Consider the following 14,722-nt stretch of genomic DNA (forward strand, 5'->3'; position numbering starts at 1 on the left):
GCATGATGTCTCTCTTTTACATATTTTCTGCTTTTCACCACCACCACTTTCTCTCTCTCTCTCTCTCTCTCTCTTTCTCTCTCAATTTTTTGGGCTCTTTCAGCCTCTGCTCCAGGTGGAATTTCCATTGATTAACACCAGACGTGGCCAGCACTTCTGCTTTCATCTGACCAAGCCTGGTTCAGGAAGATGAATCACCCGCAGCCCTTTCTATCAGTCCACTGCCTTTCTGCATCCATCCCTCACTCTCCCAGCTGTCGAGTCCAAAATGAAATGAGCCTCAGACTGATTGTGTGTAGGTTTAGGAGACAATAAGGTGGTCAGCTTTTCTTTTTTTTTCTCCATCAGGTTTAGTTTGTGCGTGCATGCAGGGCTTTGTTGAGGTACCCATAGGTGCATCAAGGAACTCAGTGTGTGCTTTCTGCTAGACTCCAGCTATATGAAAAGTTAAAGCAATACGGAAGATCAATCTTTTGCCTATCACATATTCACATCCCATGGGTTTGACAGATGAATCTCAACAGTGTGATGCTCGGTGGTGCGGGATAGCAGTTGAAGTCGGCTTGGATCCACTCGCAATGAAGTTGTGATAGCTTTGTTTTGTTCCTCGCAGTTTCTCCACAGCGTAGCTAACCTATTTACCAGTTTATTGGAGAAGCGATGATTGTTTGGAACGTGCTGAACGTATGGATCAATGGTAGAGAAGTGGATTATGCTGTGAGAAGAGAGGTTTAAGGAATTTGTATAGATACTTCGACGTTTTACTACAGCTGCTGTGAATTTAACTGAATACAGTTGCTCCCCTCTACAAAGGTAGAATAAGGAGGAAGCCTTTTAGGTCTACAGGAGACAGGTGATTGATAGTGAAATCACCTGAAAGTGTACTTTTGTTCTTGGGCTGTTTTCATGAATTGTACTAGGTCACTTAACCTTTACATACTGTTCATTTTCTGACTAATAATTAGTCTCTACACCAATTCACATTCATAAATTCAGTCATTCATTCATGTTTGATTCATCTTATGGAAACAAAAAAACATTCACAATCACTAGTTTATGGTCCAGGAGAACATTTTATAGAATATGATGAATACAACATGTTTGAATGCTGAATTTAGATTTACATTATTGAATAAATGCAGGTTTAACCTCTACATTTACATATTTAAAAATGTGTATCAGCTGCACAACAATTTAAAAAATGATGCATGTTATTTCCATGATTGTATATTGTGGGTCACATTAGGAAAAGTCAAGCTAAAAGAAATGTGTATATGGTGTTTTCACAGCTCTCAAATGTAAAAAGGGGTCAAATATGACCCTGAACATGTATCCTCATATTTTAGCCAATGGAGGTCATCCAACTTTGAGGCTATAGTTTGGGACCTTTCCTGTTTCGATGTGACAATGTCTACATGAACGAAGCTAGTCTTGTGATACCAAACAATCAGAGATCTCTGCCTCATGAAGTCTGGGGATTTTTAAATGCACGGTAGTTGCTTGAACCTTGGCGAGAACCCCTTACATGTCATTACCAGAAATGATGCTCTCAACACATTCTCCTCCGTAGTGAACTGCATGTCATCGCCCCATTATGAAAGGCTTGTTCTCAAAACTTTGGATTGGTTCCGCAATGCAGTTGAAAAAAAACAACTCTTAAACTGTTTCCGTACAGTTTTAACAATGAAACCAGGGGGAATGTCCTCAGTCTTTCTAAGTGAAGCGTTAAAGAGATGTTTTTTCCAGCTTGCTGTGGAAGAACTTGACTGACCTGAACAGTTCAGCCCTCGATGAACTGGAACACCAACTGGACAACATCCCAGCATCAGTGTTGGACCTCTCTAATGCTCTTGTGGCTGAATGGGAGCAAATCCCTGCAGCCGGGTTCCAAAATCTGGTGGAAAGCCTGAAGCCAGAAGTGTGGAAGCTGTTATAGCAGCAGATTAATGAACGTGGTTTTGGATGAGAAGCTCACATATGTTTTTGTGTCCCATATTTTCTTTTTTACCATGTAATGTGGATCATTCCTCTACCTCCAAAAACAATAAGGGTGCGCCACACTTCATGTTAGAAAAGAATCCCTGGCAGGGTTCATTTAAATTCTCTGTATGTGTTTGTGTAGAGAGTTCCTCATTCACATTAAGAGCTGAGACTTTGTTTGTAGCACCACAGACTGAAAAGCTGTGTTAGCTTAATGCACATAATACATTAGGATGATGGGAACATTTCACTCAGCTTTATACTTGTAATTTACACAGCGGAGCATATAAAAACACACAAAACATATGAGCAGCTGAAAAGACTCTACTGATTGCCATAATACAGCTGATACCCTTTCTGTTTGCTTTGATACATACAGCTAACAAAACAGACTTAACCTGTTCAGATCCTCTATCCAACTTTTCTAGGATGCCTACATCCATGGTAACTGTCATATCACTCTATCCGAATGCACAAGCTTATTTGACTGGATGTCTATAAGCCAATCACAGTGTTCTACATCATAACGCCCCTTTTTCAGTTAACATGGCCATGAGGGAAGGAGGACATTTTAATCCATTAATCATAATGTTAAAGTGCATCATTTGTGTTTAACCTGTATTCAAAGCAAACATGAGATGTTATATTTACTTATGCATGTCAAAATATCATAAGAAAGATTTGTAGCTTTGACTCAGGATTCCTGCAACTTCTGTCCTACCAGATCAAAACTGACCTGGTTTAGTTTGACTGTTTAAAAGCATAAGGTATAAATTATCACCCAATTCTGTGTTAGACCAACTTCATTCCAACTTATTACCACAGGTTTTTACACATATTTTTTTGAAATGATGGTCAATAGTTCTCATTTAAATGAAAGTATACCTCATTTTTGAGTCAGGGTTAGAAAATGATGTGAATGTTTCTTAAAATAATACAAAATGTATATGCAGTGTTTTAAAGCATGACTTTATTCATTGATATGAGTTAAATAAACTCATGTTTTTAATTGAAAAAGGCCCCTTCAGACTTTTTCTTCAAATTTTTTCTCATGTTCAGATTCTTTATAATTTGGAATGGACAGAAAAAATAGCATAATGAAGTAATTTATTGCATTTTTTTTAAAAATTGTTAATGATTTATGAGTGCATTTATAGTAGAAATCCACCATCACAATATTTATTTGTGTTTGGAATGTGGATGGGTTAAGTTTCAGTTCTGTTTAAGGCTTCTTCAGGCAAGCTCTCCCTGAAGGTGTGTTTTTCTCTGGATTTGTGTGGTGCTGCAATGCGCCCTTCCCCTCTCATCCCTCTTGTTTCCTCCTCCTCATCGCCCACTCTCTCTCTCTTTCTTCCTCGGTCGGGGTGATACTTACTGCTGCTCTGCTCTGCTCTGCTTGGCTCAGCTCACTCCTTTCCCTTGATGGCGTCTGACCAGTAGGGAAAAAAGGCGGAGAGTTATCCTTTTCTCTTCCTTCCTCTCTCTGGAAGCCAGTGTCCTTTTTTCCCCTTCTTCTTAATAAATAATTCCTTCACCCCAGTCCTTAGCTTCCTCATCCTCAGAGCCCAGTGTCTGCCGGAGTAAATATGCATGTGGTTTTCTTCTTGTTTCAATGCATCAATATGGTTCACCCTCCTAAGAGAAAAGTAACTACTTTAGAGCTTGCACGAAAGAATCGGTTCTATCTTCCTGTGTTTCTGAGTGCAGCTGCTCTCCACCCACAAAGTCGAGGGATTTAGCTGAATCGTATCACTGTGCATGTTTTAATGATGCAGCTACTGTCAAGAGCTTTTTTTTTCTCTGTTGAGATGGGAGGTAGGAGAGAAGTGAGTGGGGGAAACTGAGATCAAGTGTTTTGGATAATGAGGGATAGAGGGTTTGAATGCGCGCTGTTGTGGATGTTCTCACAAAGCTGCGTTTGGAAGATTCAAGTTTCAGGATTAGAGATGCTGGACACTTTGGAGCAGCCAACTTGTGTGAATACTTTATATCTATATGTTCTGACCTCATCGTTTTGACCACTTGGCTAGGATTGTGATTTGACAGCATTTTACACACTTTTCTATCAGATTTCATTATTGAAACCAACTTCAAATCCTGGACTGAGAACTTTTTTTATATCTAGGGTTGGGGTTCAGTTACATTTTTATCATATTTGAGTTCAGTGTTGAATTTAATTTAGCTCAGCTTTCAACATTAGCAAGTTAGTAAATTAAAAATAATAACTCAAACTCAACGATTCACCAGAGATCTGTTATCATGGTTTGTTGGCTGAAAAGACAGAAAGAGTAAAATAAAAGTTTTTAGAGTTTAACAAGCTTAATCCACGCAACCTGGAATAAGATGAGCAGCAGAAGATATGAAATGTTATAAATATGTAACTGACACATTGAAATAATACGCTTTATTTCTCACAAGACACTTCATCCAAGTATTGGAGATCCTGATTCAGAACTGCTGAGAAAGTTGAAAATATTTGTATGATACTCATGAAAGTTGAACTCCAATATGCCGATTGAACTGAGACGATCAGCTAGACAGAAACTCACCTCTCTGTGGGTCATGTACTGGAAAAATACACCATGCACTCGAGATATGGTTGGAGAGAGAGAGAGGTGTTTATTTCTAACAGTGCAGATGCTAACCAGACAGCCAAGTTTCATTTTAGCCTTACTCATGGAATTAATGTCAATTAGCTGATATAATCTGCTGCTGGTGGTGGTGTTATTTTTCATTTTAACTGGTGGAACAGTGACAGTCAGTGCGGCTGAAAATAAGAACATTGCCTGAATGTTTTCAACATTGTAATAAATAAGAATGAGACGGATAAAAGATTTGATTTAAATAAGAGATTTATATGAGTTAAACACACATAATGGGTCTGAACCCAACCCTGGTGATCCTGGATGACTGTTGTGGTGTCTGTGTTACATGTTTAAATTTAAAAAAAAAAAGAAATGTAAAGGACAGCTTAATTGTCTCCAGTACATTTCAGGATTAGACTCTCAAACATTACGAATGCTCCTGTTTCACCGATGTTCTCTTCTAGTCTGTTTTTCATTCTACACAGTTCATGACCACGCTCAACAGTCACGTCGAGTTTGCCTTTTCAGCTAATTAGGATGAAAACACACGGAATCGGAACAGGCTGAACTAATTACTGCAACGCGTCGAAAAAGAACCTGCTGATTTCAGAGTCTGAATCGAACGTGGCGAATTCATCCAGCAGCCGAGGATCTGCCGCTTAAACACAACAATGTAGCTTATGACATGTTTTTACACGTTTGTGTCAAGTCTGGTTCTGCTGGCTTAGAAAGACCAGCTGCTGCACAATTTGGACGTGCGGATCGATATTGAGCTTGATAAGTATAAATATTGTGATGAAGCTGAGGTCGTCGCTCCTGGCTGCCTGGGGAAAATTCAGTCTAACCCCCCGCCCCCCTCCCGTCCTCTCCCACAATGCACTTAACTCACACACACAACAATCTGTAATTGGAATGGCCAAGTTCACTTACAGACACGTGCACGTGAGCAGCATCTCTCACAAACTACTAAAGGACACAAACAGAGAAGTGGAAAGACATGCACTCATACGCACATACGTAACAAGTTCCATCACACACACACACACACACACACACACACACACACACACACACACACACACACACACACACACACACACACACATCTAGTAGTGTAACCACCACTAGCAGACTAATCAACAGCCTCAGGACCACACAAAGACTGTTGGAAAGAATGAATCCCACTGCAAACACCTGGTTCAAGGGAGTAAATGTACTCACACAAACTGAACACACACACACACACACACAGACACACACAGACACACACACACACACACACCGCTAAAGGAAGGACACATAGCTGAAAAGAAAAGTCCAACTTGCTGCAGGTCTCTTTTTTATCTCCTCCTCTCTAAAGTCCATCTTCACGGTCATTCTTCTTTTTTTCACTACTTCGTTGCACCTGTAACTGAATTCCAAATGAATCTCGATGGATCAATGAAATATATGAAAACTGATTTTCTGATCCAGTATTACAGAATTTTATAAGAGCAAGTAAATAAAGAAAATCCTGCAATATGGGGGATAAAATATGTCTTGAGCATAGTCTGTGGCTTATAGTAGATACTTCTCAATCTGAACATATGTACAGGATAAGTCCATTTTTAAATTTTTAGATATGTCATCAAGTCTGGGCAAAACAAAGACAAATCCCAAGTCAGAATAAATATTAAACAAGTATAAATATTAAATAGATCTGTAGGAAATTGCCACATAGTACATACATCTAAATGCTTCATTGTCTCAAACTAAGTCAATTGATTTACATAAAATCCAAGTAAACAAATATGCAGCCAACTATTACTCTTTGAATGAAGCTGTCTTCCAGGTTTTAGCTCATTCTCGTTAGCAACCGCTAGGCTATTTCACGAAGTTTTACTCCTGAATACCAGCTATGTTAGTCAGGCCTAATTCATTTCAGACTGCTGAATAATGTTTGACTTCTTCTCATTGTTGTGCTTTTTTGCTGGGGTCTGTTAGGTTTTTAATTTAATTTTTTTAATTTAATTTAGTTAGTTATTGTTTGGGGTCTGTTAGGTGTGTTTCATTTTAGTTGTAATTTTAATTTGATTTATATATTTATTTTGATGGACACTGTTTGGTGGAGCAGCATTGCTAGGCAGTCCCTGCGTCGAGGGAACGCCGAGGGAACGCGTTGCTCTGCAATTCACCGCCATGCCGCTAGGGGGTGTGTGTGGTTTCAGAGGAGTCATATCCGTATCCTTGTTTATCTTCCGGTCACAGTAGTATGGTTTTTTTGTTTTTTGTTGGTCACAGTAGCATGTAGCATTGTGCGTTATGTGCGCTAATAACAGAAAACACATACCTTTTGTTCATTATTAATAATAATGGCGGTGTTGCAGGAAGAAAGACCGGAAAAAGCAACTGCCGGAGGAACTGGCGTTTTGAGCGGACCAATCACAACCCTTGCGGTCCGCGTTGCCGTGACGCGTAGTTAGGATTTTTTGGAGGTGCACGTCAGGCTACAGCGTAGGGGTCCGCTTCGACGCAGAGAGCTCTGCGTTGCTACGCTTCGACGTAACGCAGAAGTATAAATAAGGCTTTCGTCGATGCAGACCCCTACGCCGTAGCCTGACGTGCACCTCCAAAAACCTCCTAACTACGCGTCACGGCAACGCAGACCGCAAGGGCTGTGATTGGTCCGCTCAAAACGTCACTTCCTCCGGCAGTTGCTTTTTCCGGTCTTTCTTCCGGCAACATAACCCGGCATTTTTAAATACCGGCAGCAGCGTTACAACCATAGTTACAGCCATACGGCTCAATTTTCTTGCTTTGTGTGTGACACAAAGCCACATACAGCAGCAAGTACACCACTGCCTCAATGTCCTCCATTGTTTATGTGTTTTGTGTCGCGTATAAAACGAAGTCACGGCAGTTTCGCGGAGCTGTGCTATGACGACCCCGCCCACGTTGAGTGGGTACTTTTTTGTAATGGAAAAGGTCTTTTCTGGAACCGTGCCGAGTCGAGGCGAGGCGAGTCGTGCTGGAATTGTGTAGTGGAAAAGCGCCATTAGCAACCATCACAATTGGAAAAGTGATGTGGAATTATAATAAACAATGGCTCAGTTCCATTTAGGTAAGTACACACATGAACTCTGCTAAAACTCAATGGAAAGTGGTGCTAATTAAAGTATTAGTTACACCTGTGCTTTCCTGTTATGACATGTCAAATGAACTTCAATGTGTTATTGTCAACTAGACAGCAGACGAGTACACACACATTCATTCAAATAATATATTTTCTCTCTTGTTACTACAATTGGATGTTTGAGGTTGAGTGTGCAGAATGATGGAACGTTTCTGTGTATAGGTTGTTTGCATATGACGTCACTATCGTTCTACGCTGTGGCGCCAACTGCAGATGGAGGGCAGGAAGTAATTAATAAGTAATTCGCCACAACTTGTTTACTGGGAAGAAGCGGTCTAGGAAGTCATGCCGAGTTTTTGTGTTGTTTATGGTTGCTCTAATCGGTCCAACCGAGAAACCAGCAAGAGTTTTTATCGAGTTCCTAAAGTAGTTGTCCACAAAGGGGAAAAATGTAGGAAACTGACTGAAAAACGCCGGAAAAATTGGCTTTCCAACCTCTGTTTACAGTCAGGAGGAGCAGAGTCGGATAATGCCCGTGTGTGTAGCGACCACTTCGTCAAAGGTAACTTGCCTTTTGTAGCTTTGTTTATGTAACATTAGAATATAGTTAACTGTTAATTTACTCTGTAACAGTAAAGGTAGTTTTTTTCATAGCTTTGTTGGAGTTTGTACCTCTTAACAACAATACGAGTTTTATGCGGCGCATACGTGTAATTAGGGCCGTTGGTTTATTTCTTTAGGATGCCCCAGCGCTTTAAAGGACGTTGAGTCTGTAGACTGGGCTCCTACAGTTAACCTCGGTTACCAGCGAGGTAAGGCAGAGTCAGAATCATCGCGTCAACGAGAGGTGAGGATGAAATCTAGGGCACACCACCAAAGAAGCTCAGGGGCAACAGAGAGCCCGGATCCACAGCAGTCTGACAGCCCACAATCAGAGGACTTCAATGAAATGTCAAATGATCGACAAGGTATTAATGTGTAGCCAATATTATTGTTGCATATGACAAATCATGATCATGACAGCAACTAATCTATGTAAACTTTGAATAAGGCTTTCAAAACATTGATAACTAAGTCAGTGAAGTCACCAATTAAGTGTATAAATTGGACAAAAAAAAAAAGAGACAATAAGAAAATTAGACGTATTTTTAGATATATTTTTGGAGAAATTTGAATAACTTATTGCACCCCCTCCTATATATTGTATGCAGATGCAAGCTGTCAGACGGACCTTACAATGGATGACATTGAGAGAATGGAAGATGTTCTGAAGCAAACCACAAAAGAGCTGGTAGATCTTCGTACCAAAGCAATGGATACACTGTTTAGTCAAGAGTCTTTTGAGAAGAGTGAAGACAAGACAAAATTTTATACCGGGCTCCCTAATGTCTTAGTTTTGATGCAGGTTTTTCAGCTGTGTGAGCCTTACATCACCTATGGTCCTATGTCTGCGCTCTGTAAATTTGAGCAATTCATTTTGGTTCTGCTGAGGTTGAGATTAAATCTCCCTCTGAAAGATTTGGCTTTCAGGTTCAACATATCTTACTCCACTGTTTCTAGAATTTGGCACAAGTTAATCGGCATACTTTATGAGAGATTGGAGTTTTTAATTGAGTGGCCAGAGCGACATGTACTTCAAGCTACAATGCCAATGGGATTCAGGCAAGCATTTGGATGTAGAGTTGCTGTGATTGTTGACTGCTTTGAAGTGTTTATTGAGAGGCCGTCTAATTTGCTAGCTAGAGCACAAACATGGTCAAACTACAAGCATCACAACACTGTTAAATTTTTGATTGGTGTTGCTCCCCAAGGTTATGTCTCTTACATATCTCGTGCCTGGGGAGGAAGAGTTAGCGATAAACAGATCACTGAAGAGAGCGGTCTCCTACAAAACCTTTTACCTGGAGATATTGTTCTAGCTGACCGTGGATTTAATGTTGGAGATAGTGTGGGATTTTACTGTGCTTCACTACAGATGCCTGCATTCACCAGGGGGAAAAGACAACTGTCAGCATATGAGGTGGAACAAACCAGAAAAATCGCAAATGTGCGAATTCATGTTGAAAGGGTCATAGGATTAGTCAGAAGGAAATATCAGATTCTGCAAAGCAGAGCTATGCCCATCGAACACATGGCTACAAAACAAGGCGAGTCATTGTCATTGATTGACAAGATTGGGTTTATTTGCTGTGCCTTGTCAAATCTGTCAGAGTCTGTTGTGTCACTGGACTAGAAAGTACAAAATGTATCCATGTGCTGTAAATAACTATTAATGTGCTGTAAATAACTAAATTGGTGCTGTAAATAACTATTAATGTGCTGTAAATAACTATTAATGTGCTGTAAATAACTAAATTGGTGCTGTAATGAGCTGTAAATAACTAAATTGGTGCTGTAAATAACTAAATTAGAAAAATGACAGTTGATTGAGTCATTCATAATTATAAATCAGTATGAACAGGAAGACATAAAATGGTAAAGCTGTGCCATACTCTACAATACCTTTGACAGAATTGAGCCCTAAAAGTTTGATCTTTAATACAACTGAATCCAGTTTGTTATTGCACATTGTTGCAAAATAGTTTTAAGTACACCTATCATCCATCTAATCTATTAAAATCTTTTGTACATTTGTATTATTCAGTCTTCTCAATATAATTTTATCTTGTCAATAAATATCTACTTGCTCAAAAAGACTGTCATGTTAGTTGTGTTTTTTTATCACATGGCACTTTGTAACCTGCTGTCCCAGTACTTCAGGAAGTATGCAATTTCTGAAAAATGTTTCAGCTTTAGGAATTGCATCTTCCCAAAACTCAAAATCAGGTACAATTCTTTCAACAAACATGTCGTTCCGATTCCACACCACAAAGTCACAATAATCGGCACCCACAACATGAAGCTGTCCCTGGACTTGGGAGTAGTAGGCATGACTCCGGTCCAGTTTGACATCATCTCCATCATTGAGAAGGCAGAATCCTGGGGTTCCAGCACACATGCGCAGATTAATTTCATCTCGCTGATTGTGTGGGCACTATAAGTCACAGCGAAAAGAACATGTCAACAATAGAATGAAAAAGCACACCAAAGCAGTTGGGTTCAAGGAAAAGCACAGAAGACAGGTTGCAAAATATGATCATTGTTTATTGTAATATACAGTTAAAGGGGACCATATACTCTCAAATGCAATTAATTGCATGTGCCCTGTTTTTTTCAGCCATTAAAAACATGTCTTTATATTGCAGCATGTTTATAATGAAATTGAATGTTACCTTTATCTCGCAAATGCCAGTTCCGTGACAGTCACACCTGACCATGCCATCAGGTGAGGCTCCCATGTATGGCCACTTGGGACTCAGCCAGAGACCACTGTCCATACAAGAAAAGCCCTCATGCTCCAGTCCCATCTGCTTTTCATATGCTCGTCTGGCTTCTGTTTCATGTTTGCATCCGTAACTGTAAACAGTATACATAAGCAAAAAATAAAAATGAAGTTTTTTACTCAGTGATGGATGTAGAACCAGTATAGTGATTTAAATACTGACTATTATCCAACTCCCTCTTCTTGGCCCTACACCTGCATAGTCCTTGCTTTATAGCCCTATAACTAATATTGACCTTTGCTGTACAAACCTAGAACAAACTATAGTTTAAAAATAATTCTAACAATAGTAGATGGTGGAGTCCAGATCACAGCTTAAGAGCTGTGGTGTGGACCCTCCCATCCACTTAAGTTTTAATGTTTTTTAAAACAAACCCCAAACTTTACCACTGTCTTATCCTAATTCAAACCCTAAATACCTTGTTGCGACTGTGGTGAACCTGTGTGCTTCTGGGTAGCATATGGCCTTTATCAAGCTCTTGGGTGGTTGCTGGTGATTACTCTTAAGGACTTGTTTAAGCCGTGAGGCAGTTATGCGTCCAGCTCTTTGATTAAACCATATCCTGGATGCACCCTGACTTTGTGTTGCCTTCTCTACAGCCTGGACCTGACAGGGAGTGAGCTTGTGTAGCTGGAAATCCTGGCATAGCTCTTCAAGATCTTTGGGAGGTAGATGCAAAGTCCCTGAAGTTCTGTGTTCAAGTAGAGTTTTAGGGAGCATGCGAGATTTGGGAACAAATTCCTCAAAGTAATTCTCCCTAGCCATCAGTGCTGCACTCCTGGGACAGTTTTTGCTCAAGGAATCAAAAAACTGTGCATATGTTTCTGACCCTTTCTTCACTCTCGGACAAATAATTACTTTATCAACCTTAGGTTGTTCATTTGCTCCAGCGATGGCATTGTCCAATTTTTGTTTTTTGGATTTTGCTGAGGAGAAGTCGATGAGAGCTACTGGAGCAGAGGAAATCTGAAAAATATGAAAATCACAAAGATTATTAAGACCTGCTCTACTAAGGGAAATCACTTAACAGACAGCACCAAACACATATTTCTGTGGTCCATAAACTAGGGCTCACCTCAAAGTAAATTATACATATTTTTCCTCTGGCCTATTGTACTGATTATCCATCTATACTGTTTTGTTGTGAGTTGCAGATGTCTGTCTTCTCTAAAATATAACAGGACTATAACAGGACTAAATGGCACTAATCATTGAGTTTTTCATCAAAATGTATCAAAACATTAATTTTGAAAAGCGTCTTTTTTTCTTTTTTTGCACTGGGAGCAACATGTGACTTGTGTCTTTTAGGCTTAATATTAGTTTGCATCCAGCGTGCTGCGTGGACTTCATTACATCTGCTGCACGGCTGCTACCACAATTATGAAATGCTAAGTTTATTATCTGTGACTGTGACCCTCATAAAAGTAATATTTTACAAATCTGCATTATATAAACTAACTGACTAAAGTAAGTCATTTGGCGACTTCTAAGTCATTCAGTTAAACTAAGTCTATTCCTGCGAGCATGAATGATCACTCGAAGTGATCAAACTTTCTTACTTTTACCGGAGTAAAGAGTTGAATCAGTACGTCTGCTTTTACTAGAGTCTTTTTTACACAAGTATATAGTACAGCATACTACACAGGTATGACTCAGAAGAACAAGCTTGCAATTTTTAATCATAGTGCGTTGTGTTAATTGATCGGCTGTGTTGTGTTTTACCGGCGCACAGCACGCCAACACACACCTGTGCTGCTGTGCATGTTTTATGAGAGTAAACTGTCTGCCTATGTTTTAGTGAATATATTTCATTCATTTGTAAAGTATAATGTTTTTGCTGTTTGTCTTATGACAAACAAAAGAAAAGGGCAGAATATTGATATTTATTTTTTTTAATATCACAATTTTCATGTTTGCTAAGCATTGGTGACCTGTCCCACATTGTTCAAGAAAAAACATACTCTTTGTCCAATATTTGGTTTGGATGTGGTCACTGTACCTTTTTTATATGTGCTGGCATCAGCCACTTGCACTTGTCCATTGTGCAGGAGGCTGTGGCCCTCATCCGTATACCGGCTTCTACAGCAAATAAAATAGCCCCTACATGGGAGCATGATTCTGACAGTCTGTGAATACAATTGAATAGACATTTATTTATTAACCACAAATGGAAAAAAAAGTAATAAGCATTAGTGATTAAAAAAAAGTCAAAAGCAACACCAGTAACCCTTAAATCACGGTTAACAGTCTAACATTACACAAAGGAGAGACATAACAAGGAGTTGACATAAATAACTTACCCTGCCATGCAATTGCAATGAGCTGCAATTACTTCTCCGTCTTTCTTCGTTATTATCCACGTCTTTAGAGGCGTTTCACCAGACCTTTGAGAGTGGTTAACCTAGTAACGTAAACACCGTTTACCGTTAAGCTGAGAGAGACGGTGTTAAACGATTGCGGCTAACCATTAATGATAGTAAACCCATAAAAGAAATAAAATCACTCACCCTGGCGAAAACCAAACGATTATCTTCGTGGAGCACCTTGGAGCCGAGGTCGTGGACCCACCCGCTGACAAAAAAATTATACGCCTCCATACTTTTGTAGGCTTTCATTTGTTCTTTAGAATAAAATGAAGTCTGAAGAACAAGGTAATTAGTAATGTCAACGGCCTCGATAGCAGGCAAATCGTTCAAATCCGTTGAAAAATCGCTCTTCTTCATCATATACGGGTCACATCCAACATATTTAATGATCTTCTCCCGATACCTTTCCTTGGAAATAGGATCTAAACTTTCGCAATACCGACTTTCCTCCATCTCTGTCATAACTGCTGTTTACTTCCTGCCCTCCAGCTGAATTTCGCGCGTCATCAGGTGACGTAACTGCAAACAACCTATTCACTGAGCAGGATTTGTGACATCACGACTAGTTTGTAGTATTCAACTTCAGGATGTAGAGACAAGAAGCTTCAAGTGCACAAACACTGAGAATAGACTTACAGTGAAGCAGGAGATGGATTGTGTCCAGTAGTTAAAAATTACCATATTTATATAGTCTGGAATATTTAATGAGGAAGAAGGCGTAGATGTCATTTAATGGAATTAATCTGGTCATTTTCTGCACACACATTATTGTTCCAAACTGAGTATTTCTACATGTCTTAATACAAGTCTGGGGGAGATCTTTTATTATGAAAATATTCTGCTTTAACTATCTGATTGGTTATGAAAACTTAGCATTAAATAAAAAATGACCATATTAAGTAAAAACATATTGAGGTCATAGCAGTAATAGCAATGTTGTCCCTCGTTTGTATCTCCAACATACAGTAATATTACAAATACATCATTAATATTTAGTATTTTGCCCAGCTTTAGTAGAATACTGTATGAGTCAGTGTCACGTTTGGCGAGATTTTGATGCATTTAAATAGCGTAGTTAACTCTCCATCATCTCTGTAAGCCGGTCGGTGAGCCGTGCAGTTTGTAGTGTTAAAGCTTCCGCTGATGTATTAGCAGCCGTGGGCTTCTTTAATGGAGGTGCCATTTAATTACCACGGAGACCCACTTGAGCTTAGTGAGCGATCAGATAGAAACACATACGAAAATGGAAGTACAGGAACACACGCATTTATACAACGCTTAGAGTATAAACATGTA

The 14,722-nt window shown here is 39.5% G+C and overlaps 1 protein-coding gene across 1 annotated transcript; it reads right to left on the reverse strand.

Moving 5' to 3' along the window:
* Window positions 1–10,018: 10,018 nt before the first annotated feature.
* LOC133993176 (uncharacterized) lies at window positions 10,019–13,954 on the reverse strand. The gene is made up of 6 exons (XM_062432047.1): window positions 13,568–13,954; window positions 13,361–13,461; window positions 13,060–13,186; window positions 11,928–12,026; window positions 10,950–11,133; window positions 10,019–10,711 (listed from the first exon to the last, which is right to left on the reverse strand). The coding sequence occupies exons 1-5, from the start codon at window positions 13,886–13,888 to the stop codon at window positions 11,116–11,118; spliced, it is 666 nt and encodes a 221-aa protein (XP_062288031.1). The 5' UTR covers window positions 13,889–13,954; the 3' UTR covers window positions 10,019–10,711; window positions 10,950–11,115.
* Between the last annotated feature and the right edge of the window lie 768 nt (window positions 13,955–14,722).

This window comes from Scomber scombrus, chromosome 13 (assembly GCF_963691925.1).
Source record: "Scomber scombrus chromosome 13, fScoSco1.1, whole genome shotgun sequence".
In the NCBI taxonomy this organism is placed as follows: Eukaryota; Metazoa; Chordata; class Actinopteri; order Scombriformes; family Scombridae; genus Scomber; species Scomber scombrus.